Source organism: Acomys minous (assembly GCF_964271855.1).
Source record: "Acomys minous genome assembly, chromosome: 15".
Taxonomy (NCBI): domain Eukaryota; kingdom Metazoa; phylum Chordata; class Mammalia; order Rodentia; family Muridae; genus Acomys; species Acomys minous.
Window position 1 is genome coordinate 93,181,769 of NC_140497.1, and position 24,835 is coordinate 93,206,603.

A 24,835-nucleotide genomic window follows, 5' to 3' on the forward strand; every position below is an offset into this window, starting at 1 on the left:
ATTATAGATAGAATAGAGGTCCGACAATATTTCATTAGCCCTGGGAGGCCACACTGCTCATCGACAGGGATTTGAACGTAGGGCTCTGACTCCACAGCCAAGCATCTTTACCACAGCGTCTCGTGTCATTAGTGTCTTGAATTGAGCAGTGTGACAAGGTAGGGTTAGAAAATTATCTCAAAATGTGTGGAGGTGGAAGAGTTTTGGGCATTCTAACCTAGGTTTATAAAACAGTTTGTCAGCAGAGTGAGAGGTCTTCTGTGTGTGTACAAGACCTTGCTCCACTTTATAGGCGTTGAGTGCCTATAAAGCTAGGGAAGACAGGAAAGCTAAGAAATGGTGAAAGCCTGGCAGACGCAGGCAGGGCTGCCAAGGCTACACAGAGAAACCCTACTCAAAAAAAAAAAAAAAACAACAACAAACAAACAAACAAATGAAAGAAAGAAAGTGAAATTTGTGGATATTTAGGTGCTCATCACAGCTTTGTTGTTGTTTTTCTGAGATGGTTTCTCTGTGTAACAAGCCCTGGTTATCCTGGACTCTACAGACCAGGCTGGTCTTGAGAGCCACCTGCCTCTGCCTGGGATTAAAGGCGTGCCCCACCACGCCTGGCTGCATTTTTGTACAGTGACATAAAGAACAGCATAGCATCCTTACAGAATAGGAACAGTGGAAGATTCTTTAAATTCCTATGAGAACCTTTTTTTTAAAAAAACAGGGTTTCTCTGTGTAGCCTTAGCTCTCCTAGACTCGCTTTATAGACCAGGCTGGCCTCCAACTCTGCTTCCCGCGTGCCGGGATTAAAGGTGTGTGCCACCATGTCCGTCCCCTATGTGAACTTTGGTAAGACAGAAGCACAATGCCCAATGAAGAAGAAAAAAGTTAGTAAATAAGACATGATTATAACCATAGTTCCTTTTTCTTTTTTCTTTTTTTAATGAAAAATTTTACATAAAGGTTAGAAACCGGAGGAGATGCCCAAAATGGTACTATGTAAGAGAAAATAAGGTCATTTTTTGAGTAGACTATTAGGTTGCAGAGAATCTATTGAATTGAGAAAGAGATTATGATGTTTCACCGGAAGATTCTTTTTAAATGTGAAGCAGGCCCATTGGTTCCCATGCATTGTATACTTTAGGAAGGATCTTTTACTACTAAACAGAAAGAACTTGAGGCTAGGTGACTGTTGTACAGAGACATTTAGACGGTAATTATCAATTCTAAGATACACTGCTTACTGCAAAACTTTGACCCCTCAAAGCAGTTCATGTTACATGGTGTAGAGGAATTTTAACTCCGAACTTGGCTGCTCAGGCAAGAGGTCCAAAGGCCTTCTAGGTCTGTTTGATTCCATTGGAATGCAGACACGTTGGGTGGTGGTGGCGGCACACGCCTTTAATCTAGACAGAGGCAAGCAGAGCTCTGAGTTCGAGGCCAGCCTGATATAGAGCAAGTTTCAGGTAAAGAGAAGTTTAGGTCCAGGCGTGGTGGCCTTTAATCTCAAACAATGAAGGTAAAGTTAGTTTGTAGGAGGAAGCACCCATGTTTGAAAGTGATGTCTAATTGAGTGGCAGACAAAGTGACGAATCAGAGAAAGATAAGACAGAATAAGATGTGCCCAAGTCTCACAGAGAGGAGAGAAAGGGAAGCTGCTTAAGGCAGCAGCACAGAGAATGAAAGAGGAGGCAATTTTACAAAGAGAGAGCACGCCAGACACAGGGGAAGACAGAACGAGCCAGAAGATGAAAAGCCAGAATATTAGAACAGATTGCCAAAGTTAGTTTGAGGCCAAGCAGAGCAGTTCAGGGAAGCCGAGAGAATCCAGTTTGAATCAGCCAGTTGCAGAGAGAAGTTTGAGCCAGAACAGCTGAGTTGAACCAGCCAGCCTGAGTTCAGAAAGTGCTAGAAAGGGTGAGTTTATTAAATAGTAAGTCTCAGAGGCTGAAACATTCTAGGCCTAGATTAGATTGTAAGGAGGCTGGAAGCTTCTAGGACTAGGCCTAGGTTAATCAGGCGAATAAAAGTTACTTTTTTTTTTTTTTTTTTTGGCTTTTCAAGACAGAGTTTCTCTGTATAGCCTTGGCTATCCTGGACCCTGGACTCACTTTGTAGGCCACGCTGGCCTTGATCCACCTGCCTCTGCCTCCCGAGTGCTGGGATTAAAGGCGTGTGCCACCATGCCTGGCCTAAAAGTTACTTTTACAACATTGTTTTGTTGTCTTCTTGCAGATACAGAAATTGAGATGGAACTGTAAAAATTAATTTATTCAAAGTAGTATAGATAATAATTGGAGAAGCCCACATTTTGCATCCTCACAATCTGGTTCCAAGCCTGTACACTTAAATGTCTCTTCTAACCTTGGTTTGGGGGCTGGAATCAATGAACTTATCAAGACACATCTGTTAGGAACAGCTTTGACCAGCTTCACACTGGGCATGTCCTGCATTTAAGACAGCCCCTTGGTCTGACTGACAGCCGTTACTTCCCATACTACAAAGTTTTCTCTTCCTTTGATTCAAGGCTTGGGGAGCTGGGACCCCTACTTTGCTCATCATTGGAGAAGTAGAGTTCTGCACCCCACAGTTCTTGTGCACAAGAGTGTAAATCTCAGCTAACCCGTCATCCCTCCACTCTGTATAAAGCTTTTCTTTCTTGTTCTTAGGAATTGGGCACACAGGCAGATAGGCAGTTCACTGGCTCACGCAGCTCCTTCATAAGGTTCTGTTGTCCGCAGGAAGGCAGGAGCCCTGCAGGTGCTAGTCAGCGTGGCAGGTGTTTGTGCCGCGGCATCTAACGTGTAGCTGTCTCTGGAAGAGAAGAAACTTGTGTGCTGCACCACCCCGAGGGAGGGAACCTGTCACCTTCCTCCTTTACACCCTGGTCCCTCCCCGCCTGGGTGTCAGAAGCCCGGAGGAATCATTGCTGGAGCCACCTGACCTGTTCATCCTCCTTAGCATGGGAGTGTAAAGATGTGTGGCTGGGGAAAAGAATTTCTACATGAAACCTTCTCTCTTCCCCCTCCCCTCCACGGCACACCACATTTTTCTGTCTTCTCACATTACCTAATTGGTCAAAATTTCTGACACTTTTGACTATTACCGGCATGCTCAGTTACATTTAGGTTGGAGATGTTTAGAAGAGTTGCTAAGTACTGGATAGAACTGAAGCTGGATTATTTTATGGAAGGGGGGACTTTGATCTATTTGAATTTCCTTATAGAGGATGAGGTACCAAGAAAAAAATGAGTACAGAAGTTCTCACATATTTGTTTATAGACAGACTCTCACTATGTAGCCCTGACTGGCCTGGAACTTGCTATGTAGACAAGGCTGGTCCCAAATTGACAGAGATCCACCTGCCTCTGCTGTTGTGCTGGGATTAAAGGCATGCATTCCACAGCCAACCTTTACATTTTTAATTAAAAAATTAATATGATTATAAGTGTATTATGATGTATGTGTGTGTGTGTGTGTGTATGCACGCGTGCGCGCTACAGTGTGCATGTTGAAGTCAGAAGACAACCGAGGGGAGTTGATTCTCCTTGCACAGTGGATCCTGGTGATCAGCCTTAGGCCATGAGGCTGCACAGCGGCTCCCTTGCATGCTGAGCCATCTCTGCAGCCCTGCAATTTCTAAACCATGTTCGTTTTTCCACTTTTGTTGGCTTAAGCATGAATACCAATACTGGAGACTGTGTATGCACTGACATTATTGTGTGTGCCCCAAGTTCAGGTTACTTCTCCTGCACTGAAAATGTATCATAGTTTCTTGATAACACCATTTCAGCCTTTTCTACCTACCCTCCATTTTGAACCTTCCAAATACAGGCCTCATGGCTTCCAATCATAAGCCACCTTTTTGCTTAAATATTTTAGAACACAAGCATTTCTGTCATCATTTGAAACTGGCTCTCAAACATGGCGTGCCCTTACAGGTAGAGATGCGTTCCTGCCCCACACGCAGCGTTTCTTTCTAGGGAATCTTCTTCTCTTTCAGGGACTGCCTGTTTTGATTATGCTTTTATGTGATTCTCTGATTAACAAGAAACAGCGTAGTGTATTGGGACATCACTGTACAGTTGTCTTTCTCCTAAATGCCAAGAGGGGCAAAAAAGGACTGTCACCTGAGCAGATCAGTGACCTTGGGCTCTCCAGCTGCTGCTCACCTTGAGGGCTACTGTAGCTCCTAACTTTTCTCCACGATTTTTATATGAAATCTCTCTTAATTTATGGATGTCCCTAATTTCTGTTGGGTAAAAATACATATGTTTGCAGAATATTGTATGACCAGTTGTTGTGCATGCCAACCAAACAAGTCTGTGGCAACATGTGCCCTAGATTGCCCTGGCTTCTCTCACATAAATTCAGTGTATATCTGTTTGTGTGTGTGTGTGTGTGTGTGTGTGTGTGAGAGAGAGAGAGAGAGAGAGACAGACAGACAGACAGACAGACAGACAGACACACACACACACACACACATATACACACACACACCTATTGGCGGATAATAGCAGGAGTAATGAGTCCAGATGACTGATTAACATTTCTCCTTCTCATATCACTGAAGTAAATACTGGATTTTGTATAGAAAGAAAGATCAGGCTAATCCTAAAACACGAGTAAGATACTTTAAAAGTGCATCAGACACTTGGTTTCCATGATTTTTCTCTTGTCAGTCTTTCCCAAGGCCAGCCGTCCTTTTCCTGCCTTCTCAGTCAGTATTGCTGTGCCATTTCTGTGAATGTCCTTTTTTCATTGGCAAGGCTGTAAATGAAAAATCCTTCTTAGAGAAACCGAACAAGAGAAATCACGTTGTAATTGACTTTAGCTGCACAAACTTCCAGACATTCTTCCTCTCAGCATTAAAATTCCTTAGCCTTAACACTATTCCTTTCAAATGAGCCTTTTAAACAGAAGAATGGCCGGCTTTAAGACTGTTCATGAAAAGACCCACAGAAATAATCTAAAGGGCCAGCCTTTTAACCATGTAAGATCTGACCCCGGTCCATCGGGGAGCTTGGACTGAGGCGCCATTTACTGTGGCTTAGCTTAGAGAACACAGTAACTAGAGAGAGTTCAGCTCCTGGCACAGATGGAATATCAGGAACAAACTTTACCCGACTTCCTGCAAAAGCTAGAATATGGACAAACCCTCCGAAAGAATCTCAGTACACTGAACGTCAGGCAACAAGAGGTGGCAATCCCCAAGGCGGGCCACAACTTGGGCTGTGTAATTTCTACACTGAGAGAGTTTCCAGGATGTGCCACTGGGTGGGAGAAACTGGGTAGAGAAAGGACTGTCTGGGCTCAGATGGAGCCAGGTGTCAAGGCAGCGGAGAGCCTAGATGTGGGCTACCGGGGGATGTTGGAGCCCCACAGAGGGGCCTCAGCGTCTCCGGGGGCAACCAGAATGATGGCTGTAAGGAAACTGCACAAGGTCAGAAAAGGAACCAAACGAAAGAACTAGCATTTGTGCTCACTTTAGGCCAAGGAAGAAGTCTGGGACATCACAAGTATTGGGTAGTGTGCCAGGAGCAGGCTGCCCAGTAGGAATCAGTTTTTGGTCCTGACAGAGCATTGGCCAGCATAAGTCTAAAACATCTCTAAAGCAAGAAAGACCTAAAAGAATCAAGCTTACAGTTCCTCAAATAGTTTTCACTGACTGAAAATTTCAACAATATAAAATTCAGCATACACAGCCTCTAATAAAAAATGCCCTGGGGGCTCAGATAAGAGAAAAATAAGGAGAAGATAAATCAGTAATCAAGAGTGACATAAATAAATAAGAGAGAAGTCAAACTTGTTAGATTAAAATAAATTTTATGCCCTGTGCCAAGCATGCTTCTGTGTGAACATTTAGAGATCCAGCTGTTAGGGACGCTAGAGTTTTAGTATAAAATGTCCCCAGCCAAAGGCTTGGTTCCCTAAGTGATGGTGCTGTGGAGGTGACCACTTAACTTCCGTGTGTGGCTGATCCACTGACACTTAGCTGAAAGAGCTGTTAGAAGGTGTAGTCGGGGAAAGTGGGCCACTGGGGGCACGGCTCCCCAACCTCTCCCTCTCCCACTTTTCTTTCCCTTGTCTCTTCTCTCTTCTCATCCCCCTCCTTCCCCTCCCTCCCTCTCCCTCCCCCTCCCCCTCCCTCCCCCTCCCTCCCCTGTCAATGAGTCACTTTGCCCAGCACAGGCCCCCTACCATAATGTTGGGCTTCACTGTACTGCACGATCAGTGGAGACAGACGACCATGGCCGAAACCAGGAGCCAGAGTTAAATCACCTCCTCCTTTAAGTTGGTTTTTCTTTGGTATTTTTGTCATAGAAACAAAAAATTAGCACAACAGTAAACTTAATAAAATTGAAATTGAGGGGGCGGAGCCAGGTGGTGGTGGCCCATGCCTTTAATCCCAGCAGAGGCAGGCGGATGATCTCTGGGTTTGAGGCCAGCCTGGTCTACAAAGCGAGAGCCCAGGACGGCCAAGGCTATGGCCAGCAATAGCTGTCACACTTCATGAACTGCAAACATAGGAGAAAAGACAATATCACTGCAGCAAGTCCTTAAATAAAATGTCCTAAATCTGTGATAGGAAAAGGAAGATGTCATTAAAGAGAAGAGACATGGATTTACAGAGGAACAGAGACACAGGTGACAGGATGGTTTTTGTTGGGAAAATGTAAAAAAGGAAGACAGTGCAGCCAAAACTTTATAGAGTACAAAGAATTTCTATCCATAGTCAATAGCTTCCATAAACAAAGCTACAAGAAACTTCTAGAGACAGTTTAAAAGAACTAGTCACAGCCGGACTTGGTGGCGCATGTATTTAATCTCAGCACTTGGGGGACAGAGAGAGGCAGGCAGGTTGCTGTGAGTTCAAGGCCAGGCTGGTCTACAAAGCGAGTCTAGGACAGCCAAGGCTACACAGAGAAACCTTGCCTTGCAGGGAGGAAAAAAAAACTAGCCACGAGCAAATTGTTCAGACAGAGGGCGGCCAGATAATCCCAAATGGATCTTCACAGCAAAGTGAAGAACAGGGAGATGACCACATTGATGCATGCGCACATACATGCACAGACATATGCACACACAGTCAACAGAGAGAGAAGGAAAGAGGAGAGACATATGAAAGCTTGAGAGTCAAAAGTGGTAATTCTAGCTCTGAAGTGTTTTTGTCCTCTGGTAGTTGCAGTAACTACAGCCGCCATTTCTCCATTGTTGCCTGTAGACACTATCCCAGGGTTTACCCTGTGTGCCATGGTTTTCTAAGAGGACTCAGCCAAATATGTAAATGACAAAGAATACAAAGTGATTGCAAAGAAAAAAGGCAATTGGACCAAGTCTGGAGAAATAGCCACAAACTTGCAAGAATTCGTCCCTGGTGGAGTCCCTGGATGTGTTTAATGCCTATCTGTTGGTTGAGACAATGTGTGGGAGCTGCTGTCTTCTGGGAAATCTCACTGAGAGTCAGCACTCCCAAGTTTTTACTGGTAATTGACTGTGTGGGCACACTCGGTCTGATACATGTTTAAATTCCAGATTCGCAGAAGGAGTGCTGGTGTTCGGCATAAACCACCTTGTTTGCACAAACCATTTAGACACAGTGAGCCACTCAAAAGAGTTCTGTCTGGTATTGGGTTCTGGAAGTGCTGGGGACCCTCCTGAACGCTTAACTTCCCAGATAGCTGCCAGAAGCCAGCGCTGCAACAAGGCTCGCTGGTCTAACTCTTCTGTGTTGCTGTTAAAATGCTTTTCCTCTCCTGTGTCTTATTAGCAGGAAAATTTGCCATGGTTTTTCCTTAACTAGGTCTGTCTTACTACGACTAGCTGTAGGTAGTGGGTGTAGCTTGCTTAGATTGCAGCTTTAAGTGCAGGAATTCTAAGAAGTCAAGTAGTTGTCAATTCTACGCTCTCTTTTTTAAAGATGTTATTATTATTTTGTCTGTTTGTTTATTGTTTGTTTTTTTTGAGACAGGGTTTCTCTGTGTAGCCCTGGCTGTCCTAGAACCCACTCTGTATGTAGACTAGGTTGGCCTCGAAATCAGAGATCCGCTTGCCTCTGCCTCCTAAGTGTTGAGATTAAAGGTGTGCTCCAGGCTTATTTTTTATTGTTGTTGTTGTTATTACTATTACTATTATTACCATTACCATTACTGTTGTTGTTGTTATTATTATTATTATTATTATTATTATTATTATTCTCTCTCTCTCTCTCTCTCTCTCTCTCTCTCTCTCTCTCTCTCTCTCTCTGTGTGTGTGTGTGTGTGTGTTTAGATATACAAGACAGATTAGTAGAGAAATTCTTGGTTTTTTTTCCTTCCATGGATCCTGGCCTTGGCTTGTACTTGCTATGTAGCTGAAGACGACATTGAACTCCTCATCCAGTTGGCTGCACCACATACTATATAAGTCTATATGCTATATTTGTGACTGGTGTGTGCATGAGCAGCCACACCTGGTTAATGTGGTGCAAAGGACTGAACCTAGGACCTTGTGCGTTTTCGGCAAGCTCGCCACCAGCTGAACTCAGAACCAGTCCCCTAAGACAGCTCTCTACCAAAACTAAACAGGAAAACAAAGTCCCACCTAGAAGCCAAGCCAAGAGCCCACTCAGAATTGCTTTTAGTTGATTGTTAAAGAAATTGCTTTTCAGTGCCAGGTGTGGTGGCACACATCTTTAATCCCAGCACTTGGGAGGCAGAGGCAGGCAGATTGCTCAGAGTTCAGGGCCAGCCTGGTCTACAATGTGAGTCCAGGAGAGCCAAAATTACACAAAGAAGCCCTGTCTCAAAAAACCAAAAACAACAACAACAACAACAACAACAAAAAACCCAAAAAACAAAAAAAAGAAAGAAAGAAAGAAAGAAAAATAAATAAATAAATTGCTTTTATTTTATTTGGTGGCCTTGGCTGTCCTGGAACTCAATCTGTAGACCAGGCTGGCCTTGAACTCACAGATATCCACCTACCTCTGCCTCCCAAGTGCTGGGATTACAGGGGTGCGCTACCATGCTCAGCTTGTCTGTGCTATTTTTAAGTGATCATCTTTTATAACATAAGGACCATCATCGTTTCAAAGTGACTATTTCTTGTTTTGACTCTTAGTGATTTTCTGTTCTGGGACAGAATACTTCTGTTGTAGTCAGTTAAACAAGTAGACAGTTTAAATTAAGGTAAAAACAAGTCGTGGTTGTGTAAAATGGACACATTTCTGATAGAGGAACTGCATGTGTTGGAGCCGTCCCGTAAGGAATGCAGAATTCGAGTATCTAAAAACCTCAGTACTGAAGGAATGCTGCCGATTCTAGGACGGCACGGTAAGGCTTGCAAACTCGTGGGATGTTAAGCTACAAGTGCTTGTCACTGATAATACATCCGTCCTGCGGGTCAAGGGCAGAGTGGTGCTCTAGCTAAATAGCTGCGTTCACGCCGTTCATGTGTGAGGTTAGAGGAGGAAGCATCCAGAACATGACTGCTCTTTGAATGCAGAGATTATGATCCAGGGTCTGATTATTCCCTGGCCGATTTGAGTTGATATCAAACTGTGTGTCTGGTGTTTTTGTTGTCTAGTTGTCAGGATCTCGTGTAAGTGACCTAGTAGTTGGGGGAGCGAGAGCGACTCTCACAGCCCCTGCTGGCTGAGTAAGCACTCGCTGTGTTTTTTGGGTCTAAGTGAAGTTGTTGAAGCTTACGCTGTTTGATTTGATTTTAATCTCATTTAACCAAACTCCTGAGGGATTGGCTCTAATAGTGCAGACAAAGGAGAGACAAGTGCCTGCACTAGTAAAACCTACAATTCACTTTTAAATGGAGCCATGAAGATAGACAAGCACTGTCAGTTTTCCAGGTTCAGTCTCTTCATAGGGATGTTTTAAAGCACAGGTTTAGCTTGTTCTTAGTCACCCAGTGGAATATTTGTATTTAACCCTTTGGATTCCTAATTGCATTCCCTTCTGTCAAACTTGAGAATTCCTAATTAAAAGAAGCAGGGAACAACTGACCAGAAAATGACTGATGTGTTAGCTTGCGTTAATTACAGCATTTAATAGACAGTATAATATTGCCTTGAAAAACCTGTTAGAGATCCTGCAAGGCTCCCAGAAAGACAGGGAAACCTCCGATGGTCCCTGCAGAAAGTTTCCCTCTTCTCTGCTTCTCTGTAGGACTTCATCTCTGGAGTTTCCTGTGTTACAAGAAAGTAGTCTGAGCTGAAAACACCAGCTCAGCTCCCTTCTGCAATCTCTCAGGAGTGCATGGGACATACTCGTCTTTCCAAATGGCAGACGCTTTACCACTAAAAACAGACATCTCAGCCAGGCACGGCGCCACACACTCATGATCACAAAACCCAGAGGCAAGAGGCCCAGAGTCTGAGGCCAGCCTGGGCTTACACATCAGTGTGGCCATCTCAAGGCTGTCATTCTGTTTTCAACTGAATTCGTGATCTTAAGGAACCTTCAGGATGATTCACTGTTGATCTGCTTTCAGAGATCTAAGCTATTTTCAACCTGAGTTCCACACGTTGTCTAACGTGGTCACTTGTAGTTAGCAGTAACTAAATATGCATTATATAAATGTGAGAATAAGCAATTACTGATATTTGAATTTATTACTATTTAAAACTTACTAAGAATCTTATATACTAAAAACTGATCTGGGCACATGGGGTCACCATTTAATGAAACAAACTGGACACTTTACGTTTTGGTGTGAAAAACATTCCGTAAAGGTCGTGTCTCACAGCGGCAGGTGTTGAAGACGCTGTGAAGCGCTGTGTACTTGGATAATGATGCGAGAGAGAGAGTGGGGTGGGGCCTGGGTAGCGAGCGCTACTGCTTTAGCCTCAAAAGCCGCTTTGTGAAAGGCCAGCGGGTAACATAACTGACCGAAGCAGGGTCAGCCTCTGCCGGGAGTTGAGTGTGTCAGTACCAAAGCCAGAAAGCGGGCGGCTGAAGCGGGAAGAACCTTGACAAAGAATCCACGCAGGGAGCTGCAAACTAAAGTAGGGATGTAAAGTCTTATTTTAAGTGTGACGTGGCATCACGAAGCAGAGAAGTACTGTGATGGAGCAGTACTGGGCAAGGATCACCGTGGTGGGACAGGCTGGGGGGGGGGGGTGAAAGGAGCAGACGCCTGCAACAGCCCACCACCATCGCGTCTATGTTACCCAGAAGTGGGAAACGGTCATTGAGATGTACACAGTCAGAACTAAGGACAACTCTAAAGCGTGTTTCCTCGGTTGCCGTGGTCACATTTCAAAGGCTTCCGTGTCTGAGCAGCACAGGGACGTACGAGGATGCAGTTCTCGACAGTTAAGAGCAGCTTACTTTGTGGTGTAGTGACAGAGGCATGGAGCTGAACAGCTACATTTAAGATGCCATTTGAAAGTAGAGCCATCAGAAATTTCTAGCAGATTGCTTATGGAATACACAGGAAAAACAACCGCTGAGTGATGTGAAATTAATGACTTTAATTCCATTTGAAGCAGAGGAGGAGGTTACAGTTGGCACCCAAGACCCAGTTTTGCCTGGTGTGTATGGTGCTGGGGAATGGCCCCGGGGCCGGGTGCATATGAGGCAGGTGCTTTGCCTTGGAGTTAAGTCTCCAGCCCTAATGCTGTGTTCTGTGGATACCGCTGGGAGGCCTTGTCTTTTCTGAAGGGAGGTCTGGGGTGGGGGCTGGGAGCAGTGGAGGGAGGGAGAACCATAGTTGGGATGTAGCGGATGAGAGAAGAGTAAAGTTTAAGAAGCCTTCAGTTTACTAAATGTTTGCTAAATGACATTTGCTAGAGTATCAGGCGGATATCATTAGGTTCTGCTGCACGGAGTTAGTGTTGTAAAACTTTCCCGATGACAAGTTTTACATTAACCGTAACATGCAGCTCTTGTGTACTATGGACCTTCCCTGTTACTGAAGATAAACCCTTTGGTCTGTACATATATCAGAAAAGTCCCCAGATTTCCAGCAACTTAAGGTTGATAAGATTTATATGTGACAGTATAGAACTATACTATACTATCCTAGTTGGCAGAAGGAACAAGGGAAGCGATTGGAGGAAATCGAGTGCAGAAAATGCACAGAGTGAGATTCTTCACACAGAGTGAGATTCTTCACACAGAGCGAGATCTCTTCACATACACAGCCTGGGAAAACAGCAACAAAACAGATCCATTTTGTCCACAAACCCCGGAGAGGGATATGATGACAAGCGAGACACCAGGGATCTCAGGAGTGGCCAGTGTCGTCGGAAAGCCTGGCACAGTTGCCAGTGCGTGCTCCCAGCTGTCCCGGGTGCGGGCTGGAGGATAACTGTTAAGGTTGAGGCCAGCCTGGAGGATGTAGGGAGTTTTAGACCAGCAGAGCTACAGAGTGAGACCCAGTCTGTGCTGGTTAGTTTTTGTCAGCTCACCCCAAACTTCAGCATCTGTGAAGAGGATATCCAAACTGAAGAACTGCTTTAGTGAGATGGTCCTGTGGTCATGTTTGTGGGGGCATTTTCTTGATTAATGACTGGTGTCGGGGTGATGCCACCCCAGGGCAGGCAGTCCTGGGAGACCCAGTAGAGCAGACTGCAAGCAATGCGAAGCAGACCCGTGGATTCCGCTTCAGTACCAGCCCCCAGGCTGCTGCCTTGCGCTCCTGCTCTGACTTCCCTCCTGATGGGCTGTGATGTGGCTCTGTAAGCCAAAGAAACCAAGGAGCTGTTGGTCAGGGTCATTACCACAGCAGGAGAGCAAACTTAAGCACATGACGTCACTGGAGAGCATTACAGTAGAGGGAATCGCCATGAAATAGTGACCACCAAGGTCATTTTCAAGCTCTTCCTCTACTACTTCCTAAGGAATTGCCTTTTATACACCATAGGGAATATTCATTATAATCCGTTACCTCTATCGTGATGCATAATGATGATGCAGCCGGCGTCGGGGGGGGGGGGGGTGCCCCCTGAGAAATTACACCACACGACAGATTTGCTATAAAGGAGGTTCTTGGCATTTCATCTATACTATGTCATGGATTTCCCGGCCATGCTAAATGCTTAATGTACTTTGATGTCCATTTCTTTTCCTAGATTTGGAGATTTTATGCTAGTTTCTGTGACTAAGTTTTCTCTGTCTTTAGTCTCTATCTTAGTTCCCTCTCCTATAACACAAAATTGTAAGTTTAGCTTCTTAATAAGTTTTGGTTTTGCTATGTTTGTTTTGAGACAGGGCCTCTATTATCTTAGTTTTCTAAACTTTAATTTTATTTATTCACTCCATATCCCGATCCTAGACACCTCCCTTTTCCGTTATCTCAATTTTTTGTTTTTGGTTGGTTATTGTTTTTTTAGATTTATTTACTGTGTATGCAGTGTTTTGCATGCATGCCAGAAGAAGGCAAATAGATCCTATTAGGAGCCACCATGTGGGTGCTGGGAATTGAACTCAGGACCTTTGGAAGATCAGCCAGTGCTCTTAACCTCTGAGCCATCTCTCCATCCTGGTTGCTTTGTTTTTTGTTTGTTTGTTTGTTTTTGTTCTTTGGTTTGGTTTCTCGAGACAGGATTTCTCTGTGTAGCCTTGGCTGTCCTGGACTCACTCTGTAGACTAGGCTGTCCTCGAACTCACAGCGATCCGCCTGCCTCTGCCTCCCGAGTGGGATTAAAGGCGTGCGCCACTGCGCCCGGCTTGATTGCTTTGTTTTTTGAGGCAAGGTTTTTCTGTGCATCCCTTGATGTCCTACAGCTGTTTCTCTGTGTCGTCCTGGCTGTCCTTGAGCTCACTCTGTAGGCTAGGCTGGCCCAAGATTCACAGAGATCTGCTGCCTCTGCAGGCGTGTGCCACACTGCCCAGCTGTTGTCTCAGTGTTTGCTTCAACTTGTTATATAACTGAGAATGAATTGAAGTTCTGATGGTTCTGCCTTTGTCCCAAATGCAGGGTTAGAGGCATGTGCCACTAGGTCTGGCTTTTATGTGAGAAGTGGATCAAATTCAGGCCTTGACAGACACGAGCCAAGCACTCTATAAACTGAGCCACACTCCAGCTCCGTCCAGAGGCCTTGAGTGCCAGTGTGGTCACGCTTGTTTTTGTGGTAGTTGTTCTTGGTTTTTGTTTTGTTTGTTTGTTTGTTTTTCAAGACAGAGTCTCTCTGTGTAGCCTTGGCTGTCCTGGACTCGTTTTGTAGACCAGGCTGGCCTCAACTCACAGTGATCCCCCTGCCTCTGCCTTGGGTGCATGGGCCACCACATCCAGTAGTTGTTATCTTAATTTTGTTCCTCAACTTCATCTTCACTTCCTGGGATTCTTCTGTCAACCTGGTCTAGCCCATTGGTGGTTGCTTTCCACTGATTTGATTTACTAAACATTTTGTTTCCAAATTTTTATAGATCTTTGTTATTGTTGAATCTTTTTGCTCTTTTCTTTTTTCTTTTTCTTGGTCAAAAATCTTTGGCAAAAAACAATTGAAAAATTACATTATTGTTTTGACTTTTTTTTTTCAAGGCAGGGTCTCTCTGTGTAGCCTTGACTGTCCTGGACTCACTTTGTAGACCAGGTGGGCCTCGAACTCACAGCAGTCCGCCTGCCTCTGCCTCCCGAGTACTGGGATTAAAGGCGTGCGCCACCATGCCCGGCCTACATTATTGTTTTGAATTACTTTTTTTTTTTTTGGAATGACCTCACACACATTCATAATTTTAAAAACTAGACAGATTGGATTCTTTTTAATTCCTACCATTTTTGGGTTTTGGGTTTAGATTTTAAAGAATGGTGAACTTTTGGAGAAGTCCCGTTGGCTCAGTTATTCATGTGTTGTGTTTCCGTATTGGTATTTGCAGTTGTTGAGTTTGAGGAGATGTCTGAGGTAAATTGCTCTTCTTGAGCCTATTCTCCTGTGCTGCCTGGGAGGATTAAAACAAGAACAACAAACAAAACAAAATCCAGCTTTGTAACTGTCATGTGCATATACAGAGATCATAAAGGAAATAAAATTGTTTTGATTATCGGAAAAGAGTATGGTAGGAAAATAATGGCGGGACATTTCCATGTACCACTCAGCGTCTGACACCATCCCTAACAGTGATGATTGAAGCAATAACTTTACCTTTTTCATAAATAATTCTTCCTTTCATCTGTTTGCTGTCTTAAAAGTTTATCCTCAGATTGGGTGACCAAGTGAGGTAGTTATTAAAAAAAAAATCTTACATTTTTTTCCCAGTGAAGTTGTAAACTAAATAAAATCCATGGTGTTATCTCATGGTGTAGAGGTAGGCAGATCTCTCGGGCCAGCCTGCTCTGCAAATAGAGTCTAGGACATTTAGGGCTACACAGAAACTCTGTCTTGATGAAAACAACAACGATTTTGGCCACAGGAATGCTTAGGAACCTTATACTGGAAACAACAAATAGAGTGAGCAGATGGTTAAAATGATACATTTACAGCTCATTGAGTCAGTATCAGAAATATAATTAGTGATCTTCTTTGGTGGAAAAAGCAAGCACTGGGAAAGTTTTGTTGTATGAGAAGTTAGTTTGGTTCTTAACATTTTTCCTCTATGTAAGGAGTAATTTGGTGGGATCGTAAGCCACTTTGTGTCACGTCACTTCTCTTCTCCTTACTGTTTCTCCAGCGCAGTTTCTCTGCCTCCCTCTCTATGAAAACTCAGGTCCATCTTTCTCTCATTACTCTTTGATAGCAGAAATAATTACAGCTCCTTACGTTTAAAAGACACGGTGCAGTCCCTAATTAAAAGTGCCTCCTCACCATGGCATAGGTCACTATTTCAACCTTGCCCCCGAAGCTTGAACTCCTCTCCCCCTAGTTAGGGGCCTGTGGAGGGAGGCAGTGCAGGCAGCGGCTGTCCACGCCGAGGCAGGCAGTCTTCCCCCTGACTCCTGCAGAAAAAGATTCCCCTAGTTTTGAATAGGGTAAGTGGCTAGGGAGGACCCTTGCTGTTTCACATGGCATTGTCATTGGAACCACACTGCCTGTGACAGTCCGAAAAAGACAGCCCTGCAGCTAGCCAGTGCTGACAGTGTGGGGCCTCGGCCGCCTCCCCCTCAGGCCACTCACTGTTCTGCCTCCCCCCCACTCTTCTCCCTTTGTCCCCCCTCTTGCCCTTATCAGATTTTCGGTGGGGGCTCTGCATGCTTCTGTTAGTGCCTTACAGGGACTTCAGTATCTACAGAGTTGTGCAGCTACATTCTGAGAATGCCTGCGTTCCGGCTGGGGCAGCCTCACCCTCTAGGGAGGGTGTCATTGTGCAGAACTTGCCCCCTGAGTTCTGTTTCCTTGCCTTCCACCTCCCCAGTCTGTAGAACCATGGCCCCTTCATTCTCCTGGGACCTCAGGTGAGTGATAACCAGTGTCTTTGAATGCCTGAGTGTGCATCGGGCACCGGTGTAACTCCAGAGAACACAGCAAGATGTCAAGTGGTGTAAACGCATCCTCTCCCTCCCTTGCTGTGGAGGAAGGCCCCTTCCCCCACCCCTGCAGCCTTAGGGGAGACACGAGAACCCACGCAGCTCTCAGCCCTGCTGTGCAGCTTCTTCACGCAGGGCGCAGCAGGGCGCAGCGGGCGTGCAGGCTTGGGAGCCATCTAACCGGTTCTCGGTCACGGTGGAAACTTGCTACAGGGCATTCCTTCTCACACGCCAGCTAGCATCTGATTGCTAGTAGTATCTGCAGGCCTCTGTTGAAACTCCAGTGTATTAAAACATTTCATGAGGAAGATAATAACACGTATCTCTTAGCAATGAGCCTCCTCGCATAATGATGCTCTGTTACAGTGCAGCCCATGGAAACCTAGAGACATTCGCTGTGGGCAGAACATCTGAGCAAATAACCTTTATAACCCGGATAAAAGCTCTGGCTTTCCCAAGCAGAGCTCTCAAGCAGAATCTTCTAATTTCCCCACTATGCGTCTAGGTAGACAGGTGGAAGACAAGGCTGTCCTCGCTTGTTGCACAAATTGCTCTTTTTTAGACTAGGTTATAAGTATGAATTTAAAAAACATATTTTTGAGATTATATATGTTCCCCTTTCCCTTTGCTCCCTTCAAATGCTTTCATGAATCCCTTTCTCTCTTTAAAAGTCATGGTCTCTTTCCTTTGGGCAGTGTGTGTATCCCTAAGTATGTAAGCACCTGCTCGGTCTGCACAGCGTCACTAGTGCGTGTACGTGTGCTCAGGGCTGGCCGTTTAGTGCTGGATAACCGTGTGGTGTGCTTGTCTCCGGGAAGGCGTTCTCCTGGTGGGAGCATTCATTCCTCGGTTGCCGGCGCTTCTGCGCTGAGGTGTGAGGCCTGTGGAGCTCTCCACCTCCGCGTTAGCGCGTCTGTGGGTCACCCTTCCTCAGCGCATGTTGAAGCAGCGGTGTCATGAGAGCCACAGTCTCACAGCCGACTTCCCATTCCTGCCTGTCTCATCCGGTCCCTGACCCTGCTTCTGCGCAGGCGTTGTGTTGTAGATGTATCAGTTGGGACTGGCTCCGCAACTCTGCGTTTTGACCAGTTGTGGTTTTGTGTACTGATCTCTGTTTGTTTCAAAGACAAGTTTCCTTGATGAGGGGTGAAGACTACACTCACCTGTGGGTTCAAGGACAGATCTTTACAGGTTGTCGTTAGGGATTATCCGGTGTGGTAATTTAGATGTTATAGATTCTTCTCTATGACCTCACTAGCACCAGGTACCATGAAAGTTAGTTCTCAGGGAGGAGGCATCCATGTCAGGCCCACCTCAAGCTCTCTAGGCCCTGTACCCGAAGTGTACAGTGTCTTCCACAATAGGGACTTGCCATCCTGGGAGAAAACCCGTGGCCATAGCATTAGCCTGTGTTCCAGGAGTCTCTGGGACTGTCCTGACCAACAACTCAAATGAGGGCTTCTTGGGCCTGGCTGGTGTTGGGATTTTGCTAGATAGTCTATGGCTATTGTAGAGAGCGTTGTCAGTCCACATGGAAAAAATTCATTAAAACTATATATGCATATTTGTGTAGTAACTTATATGCATTATAGATATTCTTAGGAAGATAGCTAATAGTATGATTGTTTATATATAACTTTTTCAGACACCTTTACTATTATTTTACCCTCCTGTTTCCCTTTTCCAGTTAGAGCTGCTGGCCCCCCTCACCCCCTGGTTTTTTTTTTTTGTTTGTTTTGTTTTGTTTTTTTTGTTTTTTAGTTGGCTCCTTCAGATCTCTTGAGTGTTTTCTTGGTGGCTGGGTAAATGCAAGTCACCTGGCTAAATCAGATGCCTTTACAGGGCTAATTGTACTGAGTATAGTTAAGGAGATAAGTACACTGCTAACACTTGCAGTTTCCTCTCCTCTGTTTCTAAACCTGATGGCTTTTGTCTACCAGCTGGTACTGCCCTACGTTAGTGTCATGGTTAAGCAGATTTTGGGGAAAGCACAAGTCTTAGCCGTCACTGTAAAGGACCCATTTCTCTGAGAGATATCAATTCAGGAAAATGCATATGGGAGGATTTTAAGAAGTGACACTTTCTCCTTTACACAGCAAAATAGAATTATTGAGCCCAATAGAAAATCTTAAATTTTCCATATCACCTATGGAAATGTTAGGAAAATTGTTACAAAAATATTGCCTCAGAGAAACTTTTCTTGTCTTTTGTTAATTCAGTTCCTCTATGGTGTTAAATTACAAAACATAGACTCAGGCGTAACCTCTTTTCTTGTGGTGGATACCCAGAGGAGTGGCATCATCAACCACCATCACCCCGAACTCACCATCATCCCCACCATCCCCACCCCCACCCCATCCCAAGCCACAGAAGGGAACGGTGCTGAGGGGAAATGGCTTTCCTGGGAGCAAGTGTGGAACTTGCAGCATGGCTGAGTGCAGTAATAGTTCATTCCCTTCCACGTAAAAACGTCCATGAAAACATGATGTCAGATTATAGAAAGCAGCTGATGGGCACAAGGAATGGGTGGTGGTGGTTGTTGTTGTTATTATTATTATTATTATTATTCCCAGCTTCCTCTTGTGTGGTTGTGGGATCTTCTCTCTGTTCCTCTTTATATTTGAGATGGAAGCGATGAAGCTTGGAACTGAACCCTGAAAAGCCTTGAGCTGCTTGTTTCATCATCTGTGGTGGGGTGACTTTCTGGTCCCTGGCTCTTCCGTCTTCTCTCATGACTACTCACCAGTACCCTTCCCAAGAGCCTTTGGGGGTAACATTGTGATGCAGACCAAGAAGTTGTTTTAAGGGACTTTTGTCCAGTTCCTTCACCTTTTCAAGTTTAGATCTGTAGAGTTGTATTTAGATTGAAAGCCACACTGAAGAGCGAGGTAGATGGGAGCGTGTAGCCCGGCCCTGATACAGAGCTTTTACCGATAAAAGCTAAGTGGCCCTTGAATAAGCCTTCTCCTTTATTTTCCAGGTAACATGCATGTGTCACTAGCAGAGGCACTGGAGGTTCGGGGGGGACCACTGCAGGAGGAGGAAATATGGGCTGTCTTAAATCAGAGTGCCGAAAGTCTCCAAGAATTATTCAGAAGAGGTAAGTATTTTTCCCCCAATTTTTTAATTTTTATTTTTTATGTACATTGGTGTTTTGCCTGTGTGTATGTCTGTGTCAGGATGTCAGGTCTTGGCGTTATGGACAGTTGTGAGCCACCATGTGGTTGCTGGGATTTGAACCCAGGTCCTTTAGAAGAGCAGTCAGTGCTCTTAACTGCTGAGCCATCTCTCCAGCGCCGAGGTAAATCGTTTTTTTAAACATTTTATTTTGCACGTTGAGTAGCCAAAAATCAGATAACCAATAGTAAATTAGATTTCTGTTTCTGCATTCCTGGTTTTGGTAGAACGTGGAACAAAATGCCCTAACGTGTGTCTCAGGGGTGGGACGGTTGGACGGACTTGCTTGAACTCTCTAACACTGCACACACACTTGCTATTGTACCGGTCACTAGACACAAAGAGATTCTCAAAATGGAAGCGCCTCCTATCTGTTGGGAACTTATGTTTCAGTGCAGAAAGTAACTATTAAAAAAAAAATGCTGATATAAGCAAATGTAACTGCAACAAGGGCCAGGAAGCCTGGGCATTCAGTGACTCTCTCTGAGGAAGATCTGACGTGGATGTAGGGAAGAAAAGAAAAAAGCTTCCGTGCACTACGTTTTCCCAGAGCTCATGCCTGGAAGATGTAGGAGTTGACCCTGTGAGGGGGAGTAAAGAAAACATTCTTGCCAGAGAGAGTAGCAGTTGCATTCCTGTTGCTGTACGTTAGGCGACGTGGGCCGAATAATAGTTGGGTGTCTCCCTTGTAGGTGGTTGCCTGGCCCGAAAGGTCACACTGCATCTGGGAGCTGGGAGTTCGCTGGACTTGGGTTGTCTAAAACTATTTGTGTGATGTCATTCGTCATATCACATGGTTAGCACTTATGTGGACAAGGAGCTTTGTCTGATGGGAGAATCAGTCTTTAAAACTTGGTTGAATAATAAACCAGACACAATAAACAGGACAGAGATAGGTGACGGGGAGGGGAGCAGTGTTCTTTACAGTGTGGGGTCTGGATGACAGTAGAGCCTCACTGGAGCCTTGTTCGGGTGCAAACATTCAGGCCCACCCCACAGACCCACTCAAGTCGGAGCCTCTCAGGGGACCCCAGGAGTCGTGCACCGACGAGCCCCTGAGAGCACTGTGGTGCCTGCTGCAGTCTGAGAACCGCCTGAGGATGGGATCACTAACCACCGGGTGCCACAGGAGCCCCTTGGCAAGCAGTAGGGATGGACACAGGTGGGGGGGGGTCTGGAGTGGGTGGGAAGAGTGTGTGCAGGCAGGGGCTGGGGAGGGGGCTGACACTGTCGATTTTCAGTCCAGGAAGGAACTGGAACAAAAGCCCTAGCTAGGGCCCAGCCATCACTTGCTACCCAGGGCCTTAGAAACCTGTACTGAGATGCAGGAAGAGCTTTCCTTATAGCTGGGGTTGTCTAGATAGCAGAATTCCTTTATCTAAAATCAGTTACAAAATTCTATTTATTTTAAATAGATGCTGTTGTTTTGAGTGCTTCCTTTTTTCCCCCCAGAAAATTCAGAATTTTAAGCATGGCAGTCCACAGCATACAGCCCCGCTTCAGGGACGTCTTACTCAATTAGCAGTTAACAATCGTCAATTAATGTTAAGAAACATCTCCTTGTGAGGTGCTGTGGGAGGGGCCAATGAATAGAAGGCGGCATTGTTGCCCCTTGGGCATTGATTCCGATCGGACAGATGCATGTGAGAAGCTTACGGCTTCCAAACAGTGTGCCAGAGGAATGACAGGGACAGCGCACACTACAGATGTTCAGGGAGAGACAGCAGCCATGAGTCACAGCATGCGAAGCATCTTGCCCAGGGCGGTGGCGGGTGTGGGGTGGGGGGTGTCCTTCCTTCAAATTTCATAATGCTGCTAAGAGATCGAAATCTTGTATTTGCAGCCCTTGTTGTTGAGTGGTGATTGTTGCATAACATATTGGCACTTTACAAGAAAGACACATTAGATTGTGTTGTGAAAATTCACCGTGAGGCAACTGTGTCTCATATACTGCCCAGTGGGAGTCACTCACTGGACAGCCCTTGGTGTAAGTGGCAGAGTAAGAGCCGTAATAAGAACGTATATATTAAGTTTGACTTCTTTGACAGTTGGGAAGTCACCATTTATTGTGGTTGCCAATGGGGAATTTCCGCTTGTTAGGAAGGAGCGAGTGTTGTTTGATTTCCATGGAACCTGTGTTTGAGACGTCATCTTCCTACAAGTTTTCCTCCTGACTCTGAAACAACAAATTGAAATAAAGTGGCTGCTGCTTGCTTGGTTCAGGATGGACTGCAGGTCTCTTGAGGCCGTAGACACGGTTAGGAACGACCCTGGGAGATGGTAGGAAAGCAGATGAGATGCACATCCTCCGTAGTTGACTTCTCTGAAACGTGCCTTCCCAGCTTGGCCATCTTCATCTTTCTGTGTCTTTGCAGAACCCTTCCTCTGGTTCCTGGTGGGGTGGCTGTCATCTTGAGCCTGTTGCTCTGTGTCCCTTCAGTGTACTGCTAAAAATCCCCGTGACGGGAGGTTAGAGAAGCGCTTCTGGTGGATTAGTGAGCAAAGGGCAAGAAAATAACCGGCTCTCCTTCCTCTTCAGCCTTCTAGCAACTTAAAGCTTTTAGCATTTTTCAAAGCCAGGATCTTGTTGCTGATATCATAGGGTAATGGTGCTGAGGCAGGACGTTGAACGATGCCATCTGCAAAGGAGTGTCTGCTGGGAGAAGGGAGAACAGGAAATTGTTACTGTTGGCTCCTGAGGCTTGGCAGTGGTGATAGGAGTTCGTTTGCCTTTTGTTGTTGTCTCTGTCTTCTCTCCTCATGCCATGCATATGTATCACCTGTATGATTACTGATAAAGTTTTGAGGATTTCTTGAGGTTGTACACACAGTCCAGCCTTGTGATTTCTTCTGTGGTGATTTGAAAGGGGCATGTGCTGTCAGTCTCCAGGCTATAACGTAGGTTTGTTAATCATTGATTGTAAAACAGTTTGTAATCTTTTTACTTTGAATCTGTGAACTGTAGTCATTCTTAGGGACAGTGGATGATGTTAGTGGCCTGAGGCTTTCCTGTTAACTGCTCTTCTTACTCACACCTCTCTCACCTGTTCTGGCCAATGCTACCTTGTGACCCTTCGCTTTGCCATTTGCTACCATGTGATTCCGCCTCCATCTTCACGTGCTCTGTAACTTTGATTTTCTTTTTAAATAAGTAGCAGGAAAAACAGTTTTACATTTTTGCCTAGATGAATAGTGAGTTTTCTGGAGGAATTTCATCTAGGGTCACAACACATTGTATCTTCCTAATTATATGCCCATTGGTCTGTCTTATTCAGCTAATTGGGAAGCAAAACTCTGTGGGTGGGGGTGCATATAAATATTTTCTAAAAAAACTCAATTTATCTTGCACACTGATACAAAAAAACACCAATTGTGTGAGCACTTAGAAACTGAATTTTTTTTAGTTAACCTTTTGTAGAAGTATAACATCTAAAATAGGAAAGCGATAGAAATAAATCTGAGGAAAAATAAGTGAAGACCTATCTAATGAATTTAGAGACCATTTATTTTAATGGAGAGCTATGCCTTATTGCTTACTAAAAAGGGCAGGGCTCTCTAAATTGACAGTTAGTGTAGTCCCAGGAGGCTGTAGTTTTGCACAAAGTGAGTGTCCTAAAATTTATACAGAAATAAAGTAATTGAACTTAAAAGTAGCCACAACGTCTTTGAAAAGAAACAAACAAGTGTTGAAGACTCACTCCGCCCAGTTTCAAGATTTACTATAAAGCTATAGTATTCAAAATAGACAAATCCATTAACGAGCACAGTGGAGTCCAAAAATCAATCCTCATTGATGGTGAACTTCAACTTGGTTTCCTGAAACTTTTTCAAAGTCTTTATAGAAAAACATAAAGTTTTATGGGCTGAAATTTTTCAAGTAAATTTTTATATAATATGTTCAGCTTTCAAAAGACGAGGCCCTACCTACTCAACTTTTTATTGCGTTCCTATTTATCTGCCGTCATACTTCAGTTGATTAAGAGGGTGCATCAGTTGTCTTTGACGTGCTACATCTTGCCTCGTATTTGTGAGGCCAGAATTAACAGGTTCTTCAAGTTAAATGTGTTTGAACTAGATGAAATTGCCCTATTTGTTCCCTGGTAACACACTGTAAAACATGAAATTAAATTTAATATTTGGCATTCTGAAAATAAATGGTGTAGGTTGCCTGACAAGTGTATCAAGCCCATGTGGAGAACAGCCCCTGCCCTGCAGACACACCAGCAGCTCACTGTGTGTATATTGACATTATTTTACCTTATGCCTCCTAAATAGGCGGCTTAATAGATGTAAAGAGTTAGAAGGAAGATTGCTGGAGATCCTGGTCTCCAGTTCTTTCCTTGATGAGAAACGTAATATCACCTGCTGGGTTTATTTTCAGTTCTACACTTAGCAGAAAATTTAAAATTTAAAATGTCGGTGTAATTTGTGTAATTTGTACAGTAAATGGTGTTGTTCTTAATTGTACTAGCTAAAGAAGAGCACTTTGGATCTCATTTCTCACCTAAGGTGATTTCTTATACCTTGACTTAATTATAATTTGGGTAAAGTGATTACTGGTTACAGTTTCTGACTTGCCATAGCTCTTGTTTTGTTTTACTTATAGCTTTTTAAAAAATTTATTTATTATGTATACAATGTTCTGCCTGCATGTACAATTGCACTCCAGAAGAGGGCACCAGATCTCATTATAGATGGTTGTGAGCTACAATATGGTTGCTAGGACTTGAACTCAGGACCTTTGGTAGAGCAGTCAGTGTTCTTAACCTCTGAGCCACCTCTCCAGCCCCCTACTTGTAGCTTTATAAGCTGCAACAAAAAGTACATAAAGCCCTATGAAGTGGATAAGGTCATATATACATATTCTTTCCTATGATGGATTTGTCAATGACATAAAGTTGAAATAAGGATAAGAACAAGAAGCAAGTTAGTTGAGCTGTGGGCCATCTTTCTCTCACACTGATTTCCTGGATCGGTGGCTTCACTTGTCTTGGGGAGCAGGTAGTATGAGCATAAACACTGTGCAGAGTCCTGGGCCCCCTTTCCAGGGTCTGCATGGAAGAGCTGTGTGGCTGAGAAAGCACAGGCCAGTGTTGTTTCTTAAGGAGTTCAAGCTCCTAGAATCAGGCATTTTATGAGTATGTTTAAATCACAGTTGAACATCTAGCCACACAAAATTGTAGGATCTGATGCAGACACAGTGTTCTCTACTTGAATCGTTTAGTGTTTTGGTGGTGAGATGTTCAAGAAAGCCAAAATATTC

General features: G+C 44.5%; 1 protein-coding gene across 10 annotated transcripts in view; it reads left to right on the forward strand.

Annotated features, from left to right (window-relative positions):
* Window positions 1–24,835, forward strand: part of PTPN13 (protein tyrosine phosphatase non-receptor type 13) — a 163,049-nt gene that overhangs the window by 16,320 nt on the left and 121,894 nt on the right. For all 10 annotated transcript variants that reach the window (XM_084758209.1, XM_084758212.1, XM_084758216.1 and 7 more), the window contains exon 2: window positions 19,376–19,495. In XM_084758209.1, coding sequence (XP_084614335.1) covers window positions 19,381–19,495 — 115 coding nt within the window. In that variant the 5' untranslated portion in view covers window positions 19,376–19,380. The remainder of the gene's footprint in view (window positions 1–19,375; window positions 19,496–24,835) is intronic.